General features: G+C 32.2%; 1 protein-coding gene across 1 annotated transcript in view; it reads left to right on the top strand.

The window, feature by feature from the left end:
* Positions 1 to 24554, top strand: part of LOC117107896 (leucine-rich repeats and immunoglobulin-like domains protein 2) — a 62914-nt gene that overhangs the window by 16134 nt on the left and 22226 nt on the right. Inside the window, exons 3-5 of the mRNA XM_033249731.1 lie at positions 5224 to 5295; positions 8465 to 8539; positions 23745 to 23882. Coding sequence (XP_033105622.1) covers positions 5224 to 5295; positions 8465 to 8539; positions 23745 to 23882 — 285 coding nt within the window. The remainder of the gene's footprint in view (positions 1 to 5223; positions 5296 to 8464; positions 8540 to 23744; positions 23883 to 24554) is intronic.

The following is a 24554-nucleotide window of genomic DNA, read 5'->3' on the forward strand; positions in this document are numbered from 1 at the left end:
TCAAGGATCAATTTTTTAATAATTAATTTTCAGAGTAATTAAACTCAACTATACTCTCACATTAAACACTCTTATACCCTTTTTGTGTATTCTAAATATATTACCTTCAACCTTTATCCCTACAATTAATAGAGAAATCTATATGATTTAAGTAAATTCATTTAATATGGTAGTATAGAACCTAGAATCATAGAAAGATTACGATATTTTAATATATTTCTACAATCATTTTCGTAACATTTCGTATGTCATCTGTACTCATTAATTTTTTATCATGCTCTATAATTTACAAGTTAGATTAACTTTAAAAATTAGTTTACCTGACATGACATTTATCAATAATTAACATTATAGGAAACTAACAAACTATACATATTTAATTGTTTAAAAAGCAAAATAATAAAACATTGTACTTTCTAATAATGTAAATTTTATAAACTGTTAAAAAGTATTAAGAAAATTTTATTTATCATTAATAAGTGTATCATTGTGGATGGGTTGAAATATTGGTAAGCTTTCATTTTCCATCAATCTCCAGATGAGAATTGAATAAGGTAAAATTAGTAGCCTATCTAGGGGTCTTGAAGTGGGAGGGACTGATGGGAGTGGGTCTTGAAGGTGGAGTGGAGGATCAATGATTAAGTGAGGTAGTAAAATAAGGTGATTTTTAACTGATTGAGCATGATTTTTTTTGCTTCGGACATTTTCAATGATGGTGAAAGCGTTTTTGGGGGGTCGTGCACACCCCTAGATACGCCACTGGGTAAGATAATTCGCCAGAAGATTCTGCAGATTTGTCTTCCAAAAAAGTACATAAAACATTACATTTGATCTGGATTAGCAATCAATCCTAAACTTGGCATGGCTACTACTAACTGTTAGCTTTCAGGAAGTCCTAACACACACAACTCGCACTTCTGTGTACGAATACGGACACATTCTAGTTAAATAGTAAATTATTGTTTCCTTTTTGAGCAACAAAGTGGTTGTACTGCGGTCACACCTCAGTGCGAATCATAAAGCAATTGAACAAGATCAACTACAAGTTCCAAGCAAGTTTACAGAGTGTATCTCCTCCAGCCTCAGTCAACCAGAGGATTAGATTAACATGTATGTGTAATCTGTGCATGGACTGCATTTTATCCTCAGTTCAGGGTCTATAAAATGGCTGGCTGTTCAACAATAGTCTACCTAGATTGAAAAAAACAATCTATCCTCTCTATAGCAAGTATGAGATTGTTAAAGATACTATCAGTGGTAAAATGGGAAAAAATTAATTAAAATACTTAAGAAAGAATCAGACAACTACTGTATGTAGTTTATTGATTTACTGATATTTTACATAATCATTAAGTTGATAACTAGCGAATTTAGGGTAGATACAAAGAATATTAAGATGGTATTATATGTTTTCTGATTGATAAGCAAAATGTTATTTCACTTTGCTTTTCAATAAAAAAAAAATTAAGCTAATTACTAATACAATGTTTAGCAAGGTTCATATTATTTGAAGTTTTTTAGCTTAACACAGAAACTGATTTAAAAGTTAATTGATGCTAACCTTTTTATCCAGAACACTTGCTCAGTTACCATGGTAATAAAAGATGATTAAATTCACGGATAAGATTTGATTTTATCTCTGATTCACTATTAATGTTGTCGCAATGAATGTTCCATAATTAGTTTGATAATTGTCTGTAATTCCATCATGATTTTATTTCGCTTAGTTTTGATTAGAAAGAAATTAACATCTGTTTCTTTCTTGGAATACATATCAAGCACTAAATTGTTTCGTAGTTGTTAGTTCTATTTCCAATCTCTCAGATTCATAACTTCTTGGAATTTTATTTCCTAGGTTTTCAAAACTAGCTTTATTATGTTTTTATCATCTCATCATATTTTTTTGTAAATTTTTTATGTAGTCGGGTTTTTACGTAAATTTAAGTGTGTGTGATTGAATTGTAGTTACTTGAGTTGCTCTCTGCGTAAGCAATGGCAGCTGAGTGATTTCGCAATGTGCCATTTCTGCTGTGTTTAGATTACGAGGACCTGACATTCTTTGCCTTGTTAAGAAGGAGTCCGGTTTGCTTGTCTTGTCTAAGATTAAGAGTACTGTTGTTTTTTCAGCAAAGGTGTAAGCTCTATTATCAATAAGCACAATACAGGTGTGTTGTGTGTTGAAAAGCATTTTACTTCAGTCATCTTATGCCACTCACATTCCTCAGATGGACCAACTGAATAAAGTTAACCATAAACCTTTAGTTAGTCTAGCCTGTTAAAGTTAATTCTGCATAATTACACCTGCGATTAATAATAATAATGATATGTTGGTATTAATATACAGTAGCCGTATTAAAACTAGCCCTATCAAAACTAAGTTTTTATGTGCTTTATATTATTAACCATAATGCTCTGTCTAGTAGTCGGTTATAATTTAAATATTTGCATTATCAAACTTAGAATTAATAATAAATATTATGTTGGTATTTATATAGCACTCTCACATTAGGTCTTTCGCCATTAAATGGAACGATGCCTATGGAACACAAACTCAGCTCCCTGGGGGAGTGTACCATAATTTGCTGCATGAAATAAATCGGTGCATAGGCATTAAACCTATTAGGTCTCTAAGTAAACTAATATTTTACTGAATTTAATTGATAATTAATTACATTAAACTGGGATGTGTGGGTTGGAGATGAAAAAATATCCACAACAGCAACTACATACAACAGTGGTTTTACATTGTTTGCTTCTGGATTTTACTCTGATAATATTTTTCAGAGAGATATTATTATGTACTTACAATTACATAATATTTGCCGGAAGAATAAATTAGCTTTGTATTATTTAAAGACAATGGTTGTTGTATCTTTCAACGTGGGAAATATTTACTGCATTTGTTCCTTACTAATTTAAAAGATTTTTCATTAAATATCATGTTCAGCTTCATGGCTTTTTTGTGTGAATTAATAGAACCTGTTGTTACACCTTCTGGTTTTAGCTAATATGAGTAAGATTTCCAACTTTTAATACTTATTTGAACTTATTTGAATAACAAAGATATACTGCTGAATTTATTTCACACCTTTTGTGTTTGAAATTTGTTCAACATTCTTCTCTGGCTAGTACTGCAATTTAATGAAATAAAGAGAGGTTGAAGTCGATTTGTGAACTGCTAATGAAAACAAACATTATTTTCAAAAGAGGCTGAGATTAACAATACCAGGCTGCTGAACAAGCCATTGAATTCTCGTTTTGAGAACTTCTTTTTACCTGGTGGAGCCCTGCTTTGGCCCTAGGCTACGTAATTTGATCAGGCTTCAGATCAGAGGAGCCAGAATCTGGCTTAGTGTTACCACAGGGCCGAGAACAACATTGTGCGAATCAAAGAATTTCGGGAGGCTGAATCACCAAGACTAGATGAAATTGGTTATTAACGTCAGGACCGAAACTTAATCCGACATGATTTTCACAGGATGCCAGAGTTAAAGTTCATGGGTTACTTTGATTAAGTTCTCAACTCTCAGCGTCCATCCTCACATGCGATAAACCAATAGTAACTAAAAAAAGCTTAAATGCTTCACGTCTCCTCCCACTCCCATTTTCTTTTGAATGCCAGATACTTTTCTTGATAGTAAACCCCAGAAGTCCCATTCCTATTTTTCATTAAAAAATTATATGGATCTAAATTTGTGAGAGTATTTATTGAAAAACCATATCATTAATTTTGATTTTTAATTTGTAGGTTAGGCAATAAATTTTCTTAAATAAAGCATTGTGTAATTTTGATTAAAATTATAGTACAGCAGATGTAAATGTATGGAAATTGTTGCATACATACAGTATTAACTCTTTACTGTAGGCAAGGATAACATCGTAGCCATTTAAACAAAAATTAAAACGGGTTCTGACTATTTTATTCTCAGAAAATTTCAAGAATATTAAATAATTCTCAAAAGAGCAGTGGTGTACTATGAAATTGAACACAAATATTTTATATTATCAATATATAAGTTTATGTTTTTCATTTAAATGAATTTTATCATGGAATTATATTTCAAATTACTTTCTTAGAAAGCCAAGTAAGATTCAGTGATCTATAGAAATCAAATATGAAGTAAAGAAACCAATTTAAAACATGCACATCTCAATTTGAAGCAAAAGCAAAAAGGATTAAATTATTGATGAAGTGTTAAATTCTCCAAATAATGATCTTGTTTTTGAGATGATTGTTTTTAAGATTCAGCCGACACAATTTAAATGGAGTCATCATGTAATCCATAGAAAAAGCAATAGTATGTGACGATTTAAAAATGCCTAATCAAAATTGTTTAACAATGCTTCTGTTTAATGGAATTCCATTAACTACAGTAGTGGAAAATATGTGTTGCCATCTGTTTACGATAATGTTTTTGATGTTCTGGTAACGTTATAAAACATACATGTACATGAATTAATGCCTTATACTTCCCAGAGTTTGACGCATCATATCTTTGATACATAAATGTTTCAATTTATTTAAAATTGTTTCAAACAATTTAAATTTTTAAAAATTTAAATGCAAGTAACATTATGTAAAACATATTTAGTGGTAGATCAATGGTAAGACTTATTTATCAACACTAAGTGACCCTATTCAAAATGTATGAAGAATTTTAAATTTGAAACAAGATCTTTGTCAAGATTAGACTATATAGTACACATTGTATATCTCCATTAAAGTCTTTATTACTTTATTGAGAAGCTTTTGTTTGATAGATCCTATCATTAGGGCTGGCTTTCTGTGGGCTTGATCCATTGTTAATGCCATGAATTAGTCTTAAAACCTTTTATTATTCACAAGGTATACAACACATCATTCTGCAGTTAGAAATGTATTCGTCGGTTTTGCTAGGATTGATCTGAACTTGTCCGTAGCAATTAGCATTACCGGTACATCTCAATAACACTGGTATTACATATGTAGGATGCTGTTTTATTGATGTGGTACAAGTTACTACATTAGGTTCTTATTCAGATTTAGTGTTTAAAGGGTATTTTTTATGATTGATGTCATGAAAATGTTCTGAAGTTCAATTGATAATGTAACAGAATGTAATAATTACATGATCTATCTTTAATATAAGCCATCAGTCACTGCTACAATACACAACAATGTAACGATTTATCTTCAGTGAATAAATACATATTATGGTTTTTTTTTTTGTTTTTTTTGTGCAGAGATCTAAGTGATAATGACATATCATCAGTCAATCAATCGGCATTTATGGAACTTGTTTCGTTAACCGAGCTGTAAGTATATTTAGACTTATCTGTTTCTTTAGTTCAACTGTATTTTCTCGTATTCAATCTGTGTCAAGTATGTCAAATAATTAGGTATTCACATATTTTTTAGAGTAAATATGTATGACATAGTTGGTATTTATTCAAATTTATTCATTGTGTGTATCAAACCATATACTCATTAGTTCTGTAAACATTGTACTGTAGTTGATGGTAGAATTACATTAGTCTGTGTGAAAAATTTTGTAAAAACGCTTTTCAAAATATATAACAAAATATGCCAAAAAAAAGAGCATATCAGAGGCAGATCCAGGATTTGAAAAAGGGCGGTTCAAAATGTATCCAAAAAAACCCAAAATGAAAGGGGGGTCAATAGGTCCTCCCCTGGGAAAATTTTGATTCCTAAATGACCGGAAATGAGCTTTCCCGACTTCCCCTCGTGATAAAGGTCAGGTAATTTTATCTCATTCTTTAGGCCTATACATAGAGAAAAAATAAATCAGACATACAGTACCTCCACAAAATATTGCAATTTTACCTGTGCGCAGGCTTCGTAGATACATCGTAACCTGATATAAACAATCTAACCTGTGCGCAGGCTTCGTAGATACATCGTAGCCTAATATAAACAATCTAAGCAAGGCTACGCGAAGCGAACCTACGAAGCAAAAGCATGTTGTTTATTTGTATGTGCAGAAAGACTGCTGTAGCTTACTGGAATAAACAATGTATTGCTTGATAATTTGTAATGACAAGCACAAGTTTAGACCGTTAATTTAAAGTATGGAGCTGTTTTTAATAAGCAAAACGTACAATTGACTTCATGGGAGTCTCCTCTTCCATTCGCTGTCCACGAGTCGACAGGAACTTGTTTGTACTGCTGTATTATTTTTTTAATTAATTAGCCTGGCCTAGGCTAGCCTATTTTTTATTTACAATTATTTTACCTCTTATAACTGTTATAAAAAGGATGCCCTCAATGACAATATTCACATGTGAAAAGATTGTTCATCAAATAATATTTTGTAGTCTTGATTTAGTAAGATAAATAATAAATATATAGAGAGTTAACGTCTGTTGATTGTAAAATTACCAAATGTCTCATGGAAAACCCAATGGAAAATAAAACTTGGCAAAATGCCAGTTCATCTTCTCAACCCCAAAAATCCAGCGTCGGACAGAGATCCGCCAGGATCCACCATTGCATATTTGCAAAATATTGCACTGAACAAACAAAAACATAAAATCAACGGAAGGAGGAATCACAAAAAGAATTATAAACAACATCATAAAAAAAAACACCCTGACTACTATTAATTTAACATGAATCATAATTTTTTCATTTAAAGTTGAATTCTGAATAATTGTATTTTTCTTTTCAAGAGGTTAATAAAGATTCAAGGAAAAGAATTATTAAAGTTATTTAAATTTATTGATGAATTCTTGTGTTATGGTAAATAATATTTCATTATATCATGTTACATAGAACTTTGCTTGGTTGTGAGTATTTCAAACTGTAATTATCCACCTCACCTTAGTCACAATAACCTGTGTATTCCTAAAAGATAGTTTATCTTAGATGCCAAACAAGAACCATTAAAAGTATAAAAACCTTTTGTAGCAATTAGAACATCTATCACACAAATGCTTAATTGTGATCCTACTGTGGGTGTATTAGAATTTTATGAGCAAAGATTTTATTTAAAAAAAGATTACAAAATAGATATATCGCTTTAGAGAGAGTTATTACATTTGCACACTTAAGTTTGTACAATAACTATTATTTTACCTTTTGTCTTCGCTCTCAAATCAAAATTAATAGCCTCCTCGAAAATAAGAAAAAGCATTAGATTTGATCAAGTTGTTAACCCATTCACTGTTAACCTAGAATCCAACAAGTTTATTACAAACAATTGTAAGTAAAGAAGATAATTGTAGAAGACAAGCAATTCTTAAAGAGTAGCAGATATAGTATAATAGGTCTTGGTTTATTGTCGAAGTTCAATCAGCTTATCCAGAAATAAGAGATTTCGCCAAGCGTTCTCAGCTAGAACAACGTGTACGCAAAGCCCTAGATGTTTATCGTATTTGGAAAACATGATACTCGTTTTGATAGGCGATGTACAAAAGAGGTAATAGACAAGAATCTTGCTAGTGTTTTTCCAAAGCCAGTTATAATTTGACTGACCTGATAACGTTATATTTCCGTATGTTTTAACTTGTAGTACAGCCGTATAAGTAATTTTCATTATGTGTGGAACGTGATATCTAATGTATGCACAGTAGCGTAATTTATAAAAAAAATTCTGAAGAACACATTGCTTTTCCTTACAAATGCAAACTAGATACTATTGTTATAATGTCGTTAAAATTGTAATACAAACAGGGAGAATGAAACTTATACAAATTCAGTGTTTTTTCTCAAAAAAATAATTCAGTAAATTTTTGGGACGTGTACAAGCTGTTTAGCACTGAAGAAGGGTCCCTTACCCATTGGCATTAATCTTGTTTAAAGAGCATCTGTATCTCCCTCCCCATTCCCCTTTGGAAAGAAAGAAAAAGAAAAAAAATCTGCCAAAAAAAAAATCATTCAAAACTCCTCTAGAAAACAAATGTTTCGCGGGGCATTCCTCCGGACTTCCTAGGGTAGTTTTGTCTCGATGAGTCCCATTTTCTACTCCCCCCCCACCCCTTTTTTGGACATCTCTGGATCTGCCCCCTGTATCTGATTCAATTCTGAAGGCCTGTATTTCAAAGAAATTCATCAAATTATTGATTATAAAAAAATTGCGTCATGATCCTTTTCATTCAATATATGCCAACTAATTCTGTTTCGATAGAATTCTTAAAAATTCAATCAAATGTTAAACACAATTTGAACATATTCTTTAAATTTTTGAGTGTACATTTCGATAATGTTGAACAGCCAGAAAATAGCGCATATTGAAAGTGTTGGTTATTAGATCATGGAACTTCCCAGTAAAATGCCCAATAGAAGACTTGCTTACATAGCCTAGAAGCTAAATCTATTGCTCAAACACAGCTGTGAGAAGACTGTTTGCTGTAGGATTTCAAAAGATTTCCCTTTTCAGTATGTGAATGCACAAAACTTGATTCATCACCAGTACTTTTCAAGTGATTTTTTTTATACCTTGTTTTTGTTATTTTTCTCTCTTAGGAATTTGGCGGAAAATGAGCTCACCTCGATTCCACAACTTAGTACGGCAGTTCAAAATCTTACAACTCTTATATTGTAAGTAAATATTTTCTTTGGTTGTTATCAATGGTGAACAAAAGTTGAATGGGGAATATAGTGGAGAAAAATATAACATATACTGCATTTATATTCAGAGTATATTATTTACATGTTGTCATATTTTTTCCACAATTTGACAATGAGTGGCTTGTCTGTTTTTCTACCTTAACTGAATTTTTCCACATTATTTTCCTCTGTCATAACTGTACATACAGTATATGCCTACTGGAATTCTTTCAAAGGTTCTTATCTTGTAATTGACGTAATTAATTTCATCCTGAACGATATGAAAATGTGCGTACAATTGCGGTGCAAATTAAACAGAACATTAATAATACATTCACCGTTGACATTTGTGAAGTCCCCTGTGAGAGGCATCGTGCCTCTCAGCCTTCTCGCCAGTCCTTGTAACCATGGCGATAAGTCGTGTAAGGAAGAATGAACTTTTTAAATGTTGTTAACAATTATAAAGGGTTTAGAAAGGCTAGGGGTGAAGTGGGATCTCAGAGGGAACTTAAGTACCCTTTAGCGACCTGCATCTTCTGGAGGCCTGCCGATGAATGGGCCAACCACACAATTGAAAGCACTTTGATCAGTTCATCCCAGAGGGAAAACTTTCTAAATATTTTCATTGAAAGTGTAGGCTGTTAAAAATCTACAAAAAATTACTTGTTTTATTTTATGTTTACCAGTAAAGACACTGGTAATAATTCATTGATATTAACCTTGGTTAAACTTCTTTATATAATAATACTTTCAAATTTTTAAAATGTTTAATATAATTATTAACAGTTATTGCAATGTAAAGTTAGACTTATTTTTATGACATTTTAAAATTGATCTGTATATCATGTTAACACGGTTTCTTTGTCTATTAAATCATTTTCTAAAATAGCATTCTTGCGTGAATTTACGATTGCATTTATCTCATTAGAGATTCTCTTTAAATGATTATACTGTAAAAAAAAGTATACCATCCCTAGCAACATTACGTATGATATAATCCCAGTAGATTTGTGTGTCTGAAAACCCTTGTTCCATATCCATATCTCATTACATCCATTAATTTTCAGATGATGGATTTGCCCCTCCTTCCTATTTCCTTGATGAATCTTGCCTCAGTTGACTGGTTTTCCCCATCTCATCACCATTTTCTGTATCCGTTGTCTTGATTCACAGATAAACCAAATTGTAATTATTCACGCCAACCTCTTTTACACTTCATCATTGAATTCCATAATGGATTTCATCCTCCTTGCAAATGGAAATCTTTCCAATGCGATAGGGATCCAGTAAACAAGGCATCTCTTTCAGTCTAACAGTCGACAAATCCTTAAAGGTGGAAAAGGTCTTGGAATCTTGCTCATGTGCATGTTTTTCTAACCACATTGCTTTCAGGGACATATGTTACCGTTTGAAGAGATTACAGTGGTCATGGTCGTGAGGATTAGTCAGCTTAGTATGTGATCAACAACGCAGGATATAACCACCGACCTAACTTAATCCCCTTTCATTGGGTGCTAATGAGATGGATTTTTAAATTTCAAACATTTTTACTGGATTCAGTTTTTTTTTTTACTCATTATATATTGTGCTTATTTTGGCCTTCACTTAAAATTATTTTAAATTATAATTAATAATAAAAAAAACCATGATGTTATCTGCTAATAATAATATAGAAGGTTAAAATTTAATGATAACAGTACTGTATCAGTCACAAAATTTATTTTAGTAATTTTACATTAAATCAATTTAGTCAAGGTGGTAGAAAAATATGAATCATACAAAAAAATGTGAATCGTACAAAAAAAATGTGATTCATGATATAAAGTAAAAAATATGATAATTGTTTAAAACAAAATATATCAAATCGAATGCTCATTCCCTTGCAAATGCTGTATGTATAGTAGAAGTACAAAAGGTTCTTTCTCTTAGTAGGCCTACTTTTTAAGGCTTTTGTGCTAGTAGTATGTCTGGTGTCTGTAGTCGAGCTAAGCCTAATCCAATTTCCCATCATTTCAAAGCCTCAGAATCTTGTCCCGATAAGGTATTATAAACCGCAATTATATGGGGGAAGGATGGGGAAGGAGGACGGATTAAGAAGGGAAAAATAACATGTCTACTTGAAATCAAGTAACAGAATTTCCCAGGGGCAAGATTATTCACACCTGTAACCTCTGACCTTGACTGTAGCTAGGCTATTATGTTTGGCCTCTAGTCCAGGCTTTCTATAGGGAATGGAATGACTAAGAGGCTACACCTGTATAGGGATACTATCGTCACTGGTTAATAATGTTGTCTGTACTGTTTCCTTATAATTCTTTTGTTCTGTTACAGTGTACAGAATTATATTTTGATTTCCTGTGAGCTAGATTGAATTGGACTAAAAGAAAAGTAAAAGTTACCAAGACTCATAATATTAATTTACCTTCTGAAAAATAAAAGTGTAGGCAAAATTTGAATGAAAAATATTTTTGCACTTAAATTTGTTTCATAAAATAGAATTGTTAATGATTAAGATTTAAATTTTAGATATCCATGGCCAAAACTAGTGAAATACTAAAATATAAATTGTGAAATGAGTATTAAACTAAACATTACTATTTATCTATTAGGTATAGCCACAAACCTTTAACATAAAAAGTCTAGGCTATGTGTGAGTTTATCAATATTTTCCTAACCCCATGGATACAAGCATTTAACTCAGCTATTTCAATGTAAATACACCAACGAATTAGCAGTAATTTATCATGATGCAAATCAAACCTGTCTAGTTTTCTATGGTTGAAGTTGAAACACCTTACAAATATGGAATTTGTACTGGAATAATTTTTAACTTATATTATTAATCCTATCCTATATATTTGGGAAACTTGCAGATGATAAGTTATGTACAAAGTACATGTTTGCATATGCCAGCTATGTTTTGCTATCTATTATTAATAAGGTGAGCCAGAGTCCATTTTTGCTATCAATATGTCTGCCATGCCTTGATAATTTGTCATCGTTGCTATGATCCTAGGTCTGCCATTTGCATACAACTGAAAATTTGTAGTTGTAGGTAGGTTGAAGAATCATTGCCTAAGATTAGAACTACATGACAACTGGATGGGAAATATCCTCTTTTTTAACAGAAAGTTAAAATTCAAAATGTAAAAAAAAAAGAGTGATGACATGCTAGCTTTATTGTTTGAGACTATAATTTCCTTACAATTAAAACAAAGTTAAAAGGATTAGTGAAGTTTTATTTAAATGTTTGCCGTTGTGTAAACTAGTTTACCTATACCTCAATAAAGAACTGAAAATGATAAAGTTAAACTTTTTGCCCTTTAATTACCCTTGTTATAACTTATTTCTCTTTCTAATAATAACAATGAGGAATAGGTTTTTTGACAGAAGCGATTCATAATATTTGTTCTATCACCCCATTCTTATCCAATGAAATTACATCAATTTATTACTTATTATGCAAATTATTATAAGAGATAACATGATTAACCATATGGTCACATTTTTATAAAGTATTAAATTATTGTATTAATTCTAAATTTGTCCACGTTTTCTCTACATTTCAACCAACATTAAGTACATTCTAGCTTTTAGTACAAGATTTAACATCTTAATGATAATTTTTTGTTGCTCGCACAACATAAAGGACCACTCACTGTATTTCATCTGTGTCCATAATGGTATGACCAAACATACTGTTAATCTGATAAAATTAATCTGAAGAATGGAGCTATTCTAATGTGGAATTCAAGCAATTGGCTGTTGTTAGTACTTTTACTTCACTTTTAATTCTCGTACTCAATTGAGACTCATTATTATGTAACTCTAGGCAAATTTGATTGTATTTTTTGGCCTTGAATCTTTGAACTGTCTATGATACCAACTAAAATTGGCATGTGTTCTTATGTAGGCCTATAATCATACTTTCTTTGTATATTTCAACATTTCTAATTATTTATTTAATTAATATTATTTCTTTTTTTAACATGATTTATTATTTTTCTATTTGAAGGTTCTTTAGACAGACAAGGTGTGTCCAAAGCCCTGACCACACTATGAGAGTTTTAAATGACAAATGTCATATGCCCATATTTGGATGTAATATGACATCATCAGAACTATATATGGGCACATCACACAACTTTGTCACATAAAATTTGATAGTGCGGACAGCCTAAAGCCCTGTTCAGATTAGAATATCTTTTGGGTCAACAAAATCAGTGTGAACAAACTTGAGATTATTATATCAGTGAACGTATACTGTATATCTTTTTTCACAGCATCAAGTTCATAGCATTATGGTAATATAATATTCTTGTTTGAATTTACAGTTAGCACTATCTGTCTGTTTACTGACCAGCATTTTGAAAGTATTATTGATCTTGGTTGATTTCTACATGTTCAGTATGCACTAGTATGTTATTTTTTTAGTCCAAAGATGCATTAGGTCCAAATTTGGATTACTTATTGAATATTTTCTAATGTGCTAAGTGCGAGTCATACATAGATTGAATTGGCATCCCCATACTCTTTATTTTTACTGGATTTTCTTTCTATGTCATTTAATTAAATCAAATTGAGCATTGCTGGTGCTGTAAGTATGAATAAACGACAAGAGACTAGTAGTAAGTCTAAAAATAAATGTGTGCCTTTGATTCTGGGCACTGGTAGATTATAAGTGAAATAAAATATATTCTTGGTACTTGACTTGATCATGCTTGTACATTTGTCTATGCTCTACTATGTGTACACTTGTATTGATTATGGTATACCTTGCCTTACCTTGTCAATTGCTTGAGTGACGTTTATTCAACTTGTATTTAAGTCATGGTTTTTCTCTATTTTTTTTTTTTTTTGGACGCACCTTTATTATGTGAAGTGTGCCACTGTTTCAAAAGTGTAGTTTCCGAATAAATTCTTATTATTATACATAATTTTTCTCTGCATTCTTCAGCTTACGTATACATTTCACAAGAGCACCTGTATGCTAATTAAGACATTATGGATAGCGATCTCAACTGACCAAAATACATGTCAAAGAAATCATAGATCAGGCACTGGTGATACCAACCTTCAGTTGAAATTCAAAGCCAATTTCCTGACGGTCGGGTAACATCCTCCCAGGGGTGGTCTATGACTGGACTAGCTCCACTAAACGAAACTACCAGGGTACTTGCCTGCAAGTACTTAAATAGGTTGTTTAACCTGTGTGTTTCAAAATTCTCTACCTTTGTCAATAATTAATCATTTTGTTTTGAATTTTGGGAGACTCAATACTGCATCATCTTAAAAATGTAACTTAGAAACAGATGTTGCCTATGACTAAATAATTGAGATGGCCCCCTGATTTATAATCTGTTGTTGGAAACTGAATAGATAATAACAATTATAATACAATGTAAATTTGATCTTAACCTGACCTCTTTATGTTTTTGGTGTCAGTTACTTGTTTTTATGCATTCCATATGATGATAGGAGACAAGTATGACTCTAGGAGTCTAAATCTAGCGAAATTTGTTAACTACTTGCAGGTGAAACCATGATTTTCGAAGACAATAGAGATGGTGTTTCTTGACTCTTTGACACCGAGATAAAATAATAATAGAGATTGGATTTAAATAATTATAAATTATAATAATAAAATGGACCAATCGCCAATGACAAGTTAAAACTGCCATTCCTTTAGTATATTAAATATTTAATTTTCATCTATTTAATTTGTTATTACACTAAAATGATTATTACTATATGTTTTGCCATTTTTAATTAATTAATATGCATTCAATAAATTTCCAATGTATATGATCATTTCATCAGTAAAATAATTATTATTTTGGTTGTAGAAATTTCTGTCTTAAAACGATTACATTTTCCTCTGACCGAAAAGGTCACGTATTGCCTGCCTTTTTTTTTTATCTCGCTCGCTTTACGTATCCCATTCTATCGTACAGTAATTGCTCAAAACCAATATATACAATGCATCTCAGCTTTGTGATCTCCACAACAATAAGCTTGTGCTCAAGAAACTTATCATCTCAGATAATTTACTTAAAGGAGCATCTCCCAAATGCCCAATAGAGTTAGTGATAGCTATTGATTGGCTAGCATTCTCCCTATTTCGATAATAAATAACAGTCAGCAATATCTATGTAATTTGTTATTCCACTTTATGTGTCATTTTGTTAGGGTAACAATGTTGTATGCCAATTTTGGACAAGTTCTATTTATTAAAGTGTTAATATCACACAAATCGACAACATAAGGTAAATTCATTCGTGCATTATCTATAAAAGAGATATGTAAAATTTTTTTTTTTTTGGCTGGATTATAATTTTTTTTTCATTTCCAGCATATTATTTGCTGTACTGTCCCTAATTTAATAATATGATTACAGTCTCAAAATTATTTAATTTATTTTTTAAATGCACTCGAGATAATTTTGTCATAAGTTTTGAATTGGCACCATATAAATATTTGTTATAATGTAATTTCAGGTTTTTCTTTGATTTTACCAGCTGTAGAAAACATTATTTAGTTGTCTAACTTTCATAGTTTATAAAATTATTTTTTTCCTTCAAAATTAAGATTGATTGATGGATACTATATTTTATATCATAAATAATTATTTTATTTGAATTATGTTCCTGATTGAAAAATGGCTTTTAGTCTTCCAGTGAAATAAATGTGTCTATGGAATTTAGAATGGCTCAAAATGATATCCATAAAACATGTTTTTGAAGAAAGAATGTAGGATGGGCTAAGCCTATGCTTACTGACTGACTAATACTTCCCAAGTGTTGTCGTGGTTGCGACTGACTTTATTGGCCGCAATGATGAGCAAACTGACTTTATGATTCGTATCTAATGAGGTGTGAAAATTGCCACCACCTGCTACAAGTTGAGGGAACATCTATGCACTGACCTAAACACCCTTATGCTTTAATCTTGGGAGTCAGCTAGTCTACTACTGTTATCACCCGGCTAAGTATAAACATGCCATTTTATTATGTTATGCTAAAAAATTAAAAAAAAAAAGTTATAAGAAAAGGCAGCTATTTTCTTTTGGATGAAATACAGGGCATTATATTGATGAGGGGTGAAAGAAAGATGATGTAATAGCCTTTGCCATTTTGATGTCTTTGCTTGGTCATTTTTCTTTTTGGATAAAATACAGGGCATTATCATGATGAGGGGTGAAGGAGAGATGAAGCAATAGCTATTGGCATTTTGATATCTCTGCATGCCGTTGATTATGAGTGCTTGCCACTTAATAAGACATTTATTGTTTTTGTTTGATGCGTTGAACACATTAAAAGCTATAATTACTGTAATTAGTGTTGTTATGTTTGCGGATATCTGCTAAATGAAGTATAAAAAGTAGTCCGTATCTGATATGGCCATCAAGGGAATATGTCAGATCTTCTCTGATGATGTTTTCCTCCGAATTTGATGCAAGTTCATTTGCGATGTATTTCTGGCGTAATTTGCAATTTGCCCGTATTACTTATCAGCCATTCAACTGCTATCTGCTAAGCAGTATCTAACACCTGATGCCTCTGGTCTATTCTTATTTATTCCATAATTTCTATCTTGATTTTTTTTTTTTTTTTCGAGTGCACACAGTCCTAGTTTATCCCTGTGGATCAATTCCGGAATCTTACCAGCTTCATGATAATCCCACCAATCATATTCCTTTCACATGTGAGAATCCCGACCTCAAGGTCATTAGGGAAAACTAGATAATAAGTGTTGTACGTAGATAGGTAAACCAATGGTCAGTGAGAAATAGGAAACGGTAGCAGTTATGATAGCTCTTACCAGTACTACTCCTTGTTTTCATATTTTCGTCACTAGTACCGGTACTACTACCCCTTTCCAAGAATTATTCATTTGCACTGCAAATCAGTAGCATAATTCATCACTACAGTTGTACATTAAGGTAATGGGGAAGGTAAAAGGGTAGGTAAAGTGCAGGAGAGTAACACGTAACTGGCAACGTCATTGGTTCGTGACTACCTAGCAGCTGTAAAGAAGCGCTTCATGGTAGATACATGTTCACATCATTACACGACAGGGGCTGAAATGAACCATAACATCGGGGTAACCCCTTACTCTTCCGAAAGATGCAATGGGTTCTTTAAAGTGCACACAGCCAGATGTATACACTAGACCTCCATTTTACAGTAAGTCCTTATCCGAGAAGACCTGTTTCTACCAACCGAACCATGGGCGAGGAGCGGCTGAAACCAGCGCCGATGGTTAAAGCTGTAGCTAGTGGCACCCCTGCCTTACCGCTTGGCCACTCGACTCGCCCAGGTGTTTCCGTGCTGTGGTTTCCGCTTTGGTTCTTGACCCTTTAAGTGTAAGCTGGAGTATTGTCCACACACTTTACATTCTACTGTAGGCCAGACATCCTAGGTTGCATAGTTGATAATGATAATGATAATTATCCTTGTATCCTTTCTTCTTTCAATCTTCAAGTAGTACTCCATGATACTTGTACGCATTGTGTTTTTGTTTCACTTTTGCCAGGTTTTTTTTTTTTTTTGTATCATAACTTTTCATAGATAATCTAACAAGTAGGAGAGGAAGATATTATATTATCAATCAGTAAATTCTTTATTTCGATCTTTCAGTTCATTATCTTTTGGTTTAGTTTAGGATAAGAATTATTTTGACTGGATAAATCAGTTCCATGAGGCATAAATCCTTTAGTTATTGCTTTGACCCCTTACAAACCTAAACTAGGCCTAGTATTATTTGTTGTCACTCTTTAAGTGTAGCTTGTTAGGTTAACTGTTTTGACCTTTTCCCTTAGCCTGTGGCCTAAACATTTACCTTCCCTTTTTTTTGAGAGGTAATAAAGATACCAGAGAGTCAAACAAGGGAGTTTCTGAAGACATCCATTACAATTTTGCAGAGGAGTATGTTGTTATTGGCAGTTTTTTGCCATCCATTACAGATTTCTGTTTTAATAAATTTTTTCCTGATCAATAGAATACTGATGTTAAACATTTTAAATTTGCTGATTTCAAAGCAACTATGTTGTTATGACAACACGCTAGGTAGCACTTAACACAATAAATGTTTTGATGCGATAAAATTATGTGATAAAATGTGACATGCCTAAATATGGTCATAAGTTCACATTATGATCATATCCACAAGACTTGACAAGATGAGTAAATATAAACTTTTTATATAAATTGTCAGGATACTACCAGTTATATATAGCACTAACTTGTTACCATCAATGACATAAGGTATTACAATAGAATCGGTCATATTACCGGCACCAGATGGTAAGGTAGTTGGAAGTTTTTTTTCAAGTTCCTCTTGATGTATTATTTTGGTCAGGTTCATATTAGACCATGATTAGACTAGAGACAACATCACCTTCAAACAACTTCCTATCAGAACAAAGTTGTTGTACTTAATTTTCCAAGGACTTCCCACCTACCAATAGCTCATTCAATAATGGATAATATAACGTAGAGTAACAAAACTATTAAAGACAAATCGATAGATCCTGTTATCAAGTAGAACATTGTTCTAATTTCCATACTTGGCAAAATTAGGCAATTGGGTAAAATCTCCTAAATAACCTGAAAATGTATTTTGTAAAGTACATTTTAAGGTCAAGTTATTCAAAGTGATTGGTTTTTTTCAAGATTTGTATTTAAATTATTCCTTCTTGATGTTTTCAATAAATTTTAAAAGAAGTGTTTGTGACAAAGCTTTTAAATAATTGTCTGTCATGTTATTGTTATTACTAGTTAGTACAACACACTGTACATATATCTCAATCTGACTTTTTTTAGGTTATGTACTGCTTGAGCTGCCACTGGAGTTGTAGGCTTGGCAATGCCTGCCACTATTGTAATTCATTAGAACACAAAAAGCATATCGTAGAACATCAATTTGAAGCCCTGGGCTTCTGTTTTTTTTGCGCGAACTTAGATGGGCTTCTTTTCAAGATGGGCTTCTTTTTTAGGCTACATGTGAGGTAAAGAGGCGGAGAGCTTCTTTTTAAAATGAATGCTGTGAATTTGTAATAAAACAATATATACAACCACTGTAACATCAATCTGTATCATGAAGTGTATTTAACTTACATTAAATCACCTAAACTATTATATTAACCAAGCTTTTTTTTAAATTTGTTTTTTGAAATTCATGTACAGTGTATATACTCTACTATCTCGAAAAGTATGCTATCTTGAAAAGAAGCCCATGGGCTTCTTTTCGAGGCTAATTTTGCAAACTAAAGAGGGGGCTTCAATTTGAGATGGGCTTCATCTCAAGGTTTTATGGTATATGTGCAAGTATGCCTGTGCTGGGCCTAACCCTACACTCTGTAGTGGCACCCTGTAAAGTTCTATCCAGATTATCAAATGTTCTTTGACTAAAAACTGTTGTATGCCCAAATATAGTCATAATGCTCCTATATATGGCCATGATATGATGTCATCATGACCATATTTAGGCATGTCATACACTTTTGTTAAATAATGAATTTAAGGCTAAAGAAAAGTATTCTTGAATATGACAGTAAACATGTTAACCATTTAAAATTCCAAGTTTCTTCATTTTATTTATATTTTTTCTGTTCTTTTTCTCTATTCTCTTTTTCTTATCTTTTTATTCCTACTCATTTATTTATCCTGGGTGTAGTTTGTGTGTTTTTTTTTTGTTCTTTGATGGAAGGGCAATAGATGAATATTGTAAAGTACTTTATAATTACTCCATAAACATTAATCATTAATTGCAGCCCTACAAACATATAGGACTCGCTTTTGAATTTTAATTGCAGTGCCTGTAGCCGCCTATCAAACCAAGAGTAATAATTAGAACCGAGTAGTAATCGAGGTTGTACCGACCAATATCTTGCGCAAAAGCTAGTGTATCCCAGAAACAGCAGGGTTAACTTCCTGGGAAATCGGGACCATTGGGAATAGGCAGCTAATTTTGTCCCATTACCAATAATAAATTTTAAGTAGGTTCCAGCAAATCTGTCCCTGCTGTAAATGTCCTCACATGTTGCGCTTGATTTACAATATACACACTAAGACAGGCTACAAGCATTTATACTTGACTGGTTACATCTGCAGTCTGTTCATGTTATGTTCCATTTATGTTACTATTAATCTTACACTTTGCTTTCTAGGTTTCTAATGGTTTTGAAAGATGACAGGAAAGGTTGCCAGAATAATCATTAATTTTTTTCCCAAGTTTATTTTATAGTGTGAAATTTTTATTGCTAGTTTTAATATTGAAATGTTTATTGAGCGATAATTGTGGGTTCTGGAATTGGTGTAAACTAAGGACAGTGACAGTACTTGTAGAGATTTGATTGGTCAAGTGGTGCCATAACATACCCATAATTCAACTTTCAGGTCATAGAGGTGAAATTGTTGTGGTTTCTATGGCAACAAAACTATTTAAAGCTTATTGGTTTCATCAAAGTATTAAATATAATTTTTGGCAAATTTTATTCTTGGAAACAACATATTCAAAATTGAGTTTTTGTTTCTATATATTTTGTGGGTTAACATGGGAATTAATTTATACTAATTTAATTTACCTTTACCTTTTTTTAACTTTCCTTCTTCTCTCCTAAGTCGCTTTTATATAATTACAACTATTTTGTGCTGTCTTGAATCATCCTAACTGAAACAATTTGTGATTACCTGGCAAAGTTACACGTCAAGCTACCCTGGTTTAACCAAGACAATACGGTCCATTGGGATCAGGAAAGCCAGTTTCGGTTTGAAGAATTTACTTGAAAGAAATATAGAAATGCATGAACCAATTTTACATCACAATCTTGAATCAGGACATTACTCTTCTAAATTTCAACAAGGGAAAAATGCTGTTTACATTATAGAAAAAATTATGTGGTTTTTATGGCAACAAAACTATATCATTTTAAAGAGAAATTATACCATGGAAATTTCATGGTCATATGAATGAATTGGAGATACTAGTCAGTGTTATAAGCCAATTTTAAATAGCCGGTTTTATATGAGCCTAGCTATTTTAGGCAGTCCATATGAGCTGGTTTTATTATAGTATTAGCCTATATGCCTATAGCATAATATTTATAAATAAATTGGTTCTTGGCCATTTTTACCTCTTTGTTCTCTGACGTGATTGTAAGCAAAGTGAAACATAAGTTTTTGTTTTTGTTGCCTTGTAGAATGTTATCAAAAGATTAACCTTTTTCTTTGATAGCGTCAGTCGTAGTTTATTTAAGAATTCTATTTTTTGATATTAAAAGATTTACTTATATGAGAAAGGTCTTGATAAGCTTTCAAACAAACCTGCCTAAAAAGAAAGTGTAATTATAATTATGAAATTATGTTAGGTTAATGAAATTCGTTTAAGACCACATTAGAGGATGCTGGTGTATTTGAATTGGGAGGGCGTTTACATCGACTCGTGTCCTTGTCTTTCTATTGGAACCAATGACAAGGGAGATGTCTGCATTTCTTTGGATCTGGGGAGCATACTGCTGGGAAAACCTTGCTAGCAGGCAGGCCATGCATCCCCAACAAGCCTTGTTAAGCCTCCCGCTGACTAGTTATCTGCATAGCTCTGCAGCCGAGGTCCAGCCCTTTAGCTCTGGCAAGGTTCCTAAGGTAAAGGATATACCTAGGCCTACTGTGCACATGCTTACCCCATGCTATGCAATATGCAAATCTAGCAGGCACCACCCATTAGTAGCTGGAAAAAAATCTCCACCTCTGGTGATTATAACGACGCCTTAGGCAAAACCGTTGAGGTCATTGTATTGTGAGGTTGGAGTTATCAACAAGCTAGTCAAATACCCTTTTGTGTAAACTAATGGTAGACAAAAAATAATAGGCCAGCGAATGCAAGGTAGTGGAATGATGGTAATATGATTGGATGTCAGTCATGGAGCCATGACAAATTCATGTCATTTGCTTTATCAGTCCTAGTTTTCCCTGCCTGTCAATCATTTAATAGTAAACAAATCTCAGCTCACACGTCTATCATTGGGATTTTTTTTTTTATTATTATCAATTCATGTCATTTGCATTGGAGAATAGGCAGCTTATCCATAAGACATATGTTAGCTAGTATACTGTGTATGATTCTTTAATGTATAGACTAAACCATATAACATATGTTAGCTGTTGTACTATCTGTCCTTTTCATTTTATTTTTATATACTTCTCTACATGCAGCATCTACCTCAGAGCATTACTGTACATGTATTGCTCTGACATCACTAGAATATTTTCTGTGACAAATATCTATGATTTGCCCATTTATAGGCATGATGATATCATCTCATCCATATATAGTCATGGTGGATTTTCCCCCAGAGTAGTACTTCTTTTGCTCAGTGAGCCAAATCATAATATCATCATCAGTACAAAATAGAAATGCTTTTTATAAAAGTTTTCCCTATTGTGAATTTGATTATGTTGAATGAAAAGTTATATATTCCTTAGGGATCAGGAAATAATATTTCTTCATTGTTTTGGTTTCATTTTTGCTTCTTTTTTCAACAGTTTTCTGTAAATATTCCAACTCTCAGTTATTCTCAGACAACCTTGAAAGGAGTTGTCTTTCGTATTGATAAATTTAAGGTTTAAACATATTTGGCATGTGTAATTTTCCATATTACCAATGATCACAAAATATGAAGCGATTCAAGCTGTTTGTAATTCATATTCCCACACTACAGACGAAAAAAAATGGATGCACTGCCTAAAATCTACTGCTATAAGACAACAAGGTTTAAAGCCTTTACATATGTATTAAGAACACATGGAATCTATCACGATGAATCCTTATCTATAGCGGGCCAAATACTGATGACTCTGTTGTTCGCTTTCCTTTTGGTCTTCATTGTGACCTTTCTAGGTGACCTTTGACAGTAGATGAAACATTTGCCGCTGTCCTACAGCATATTGATGCAATAAAACAAAAGCCTCTCAGGTAAAAGTTATGAGAGATGCAATCCTGTAAATTATTTCGATTCATTGCACATTTTGATATAATTGGCTGAATTCTGTTGCAATATTATCATTGTTTTTACTGGTAATTTTTTATACATTTTAAAAGGTAAATTTTTATTGTTTACTGAGTATGTAACTTTTGTTAACACTTTTTTTTTTTGTAATTCATATTAATTTTGCTCTAAATTTGTATGTAAACAAAAGTAAAATCTATCTTTGATAAAGCTTCTGTTATGTGATATTGAAGTTAGCTATCATTAAAAATGACTGTAGTAAATGCCTAATCAATCTTCGGAAGCTATTATTTTTCAATTGCTTTTTTTTTTTTGTTAATATCTGTAGTAAGTTTTCCAAAAATAAACACAAATTGAAAACAGTAACATGCACTCACCGGTCCGTGAAATATTGCGAGGGAAGTTGCTTGGCAGTGTTGGACTTGAAATAATAATGTTCACACGTTTAGTCTTGCAAACTGATATAACGAAATATTGGTTGTGACATGGGCAGGTCAAAAAGCCTTCTATGTGCTCCCTTGGGATAAGAAACAGTGGTGTGTATGATTCATAAGGATTCAAGATAACAACCGTGTCATGTTATTGTAGTTTGTACTTTAGGTGAGATGGAAGGAAAAGAAGAAATTTGCACAGGTCATTGTGTCTTGATAAGTAAGAAGCTCCCTGGATTAAGTCCCCAAAATAATTCTCATCTGCAATATTAAATGCTCAGGAAAACGGTTTTAATATAATAACTCATTTTGTTATTGAATTTAGACAATATTTTGGTATGTTATAAGTACTACAAGGCATGTTATATTACATACCTCTTTTTTTTTCCATTGCAGCCTATAAAAAGATATATTAACGATATTTTCATTGTAATTTTAGAGTAATGGATTTAATAATTAGTGTTATTTTTGCTTAAATTAAAGAATAAATGTAGCAGAAGACAGTGAAATCTTCTCTTTTGTCAATCTCTAAACATTGGATGATTTCTTAACCATGTTTTAATGTCTAGATTTATTTTTATATTTTATAAAAAGAAGCAATACTAAAATGATTAAAAGGAGAATGATTTAATAATGATATAGAAAAAGTTTATTGTCATGTTGTTTTAATAGTTCTTCAAGGCAGTATGACTTTAAAATAATATATTCATATCAGTATAGCTATCATTTAAATATCTTCTATTTTTGTCTCTTGCAGGAATCATAATCAAATTAAAAGCATCAGTCAGTCTGCTATAGCTATGTTCCCGCATATGGAAACGTTGGACCTCAATTTCAACACACTTACCAAAATAAAGAACACCTCATTCCCAGCAAATAACAGCATAGAACGACTGTAAGTGCTTTGCTATAGATAACACGTTCCTCTCTCCTGTTAATTTTACAATGATATACGAGTGTTCTCATCAGGTCGTTATTCATTGCGGGAAATGCCTGGTTTACATCAGCCAAATTCCTATTATTTATGATTCCATACTAATTTCTCTTTCATAGTGCACTATGAAATAATATCAGTAATGAATGTTGCCTATTAGCACAATTATTTCTAGGGTAAAAATGAAAATGTGTTACATTTTATTGTTTTATAACCTCTGGCTGATACATAAAGCGATGAAACATCACTCAAAAATATCGAGTCTCTTTCAGATATTGCATATGATTATGAATTCTTTTTTTTTTTTTCGTACTATTCATTGATTTATCCATTAACCTACTTCTCCCAAGGGAGTGACAGCTACATAATGTTTCATTTTTTTTTTTTTTTTGGTGCTATTCATTACATTTGCTAATTTCGAGGTAGGAAAATGTGCTTTTTTTTAACCTGAATTGCGTATGGATATGGTCCGTGACTACTTAGCAGCTAGCCGTAAAGAGGCGCTTCATGGTAGATACATGTTCATATCATTCCTCAACGACAGAGACTCAAATGAACCATAACATCGGGGTCACCCCCTACTCTTCCAAAAGATGCAATGGGTTCTTTAAAGTGCATGAGCCAGATGTATTC

The sequence above is a fragment of the Anneissia japonica genome, unplaced genomic scaffold, assembly GCF_011630105.1.
Source record: "Anneissia japonica isolate Jap-2015-1 unplaced genomic scaffold, ASM1163010v1 scaffold2139_len280258_cov182, whole genome shotgun sequence".
NCBI classification, from domain to species: domain Eukaryota; kingdom Metazoa; phylum Echinodermata; class Crinoidea; order Comatulida; family Comatulidae; genus Anneissia; species Anneissia japonica.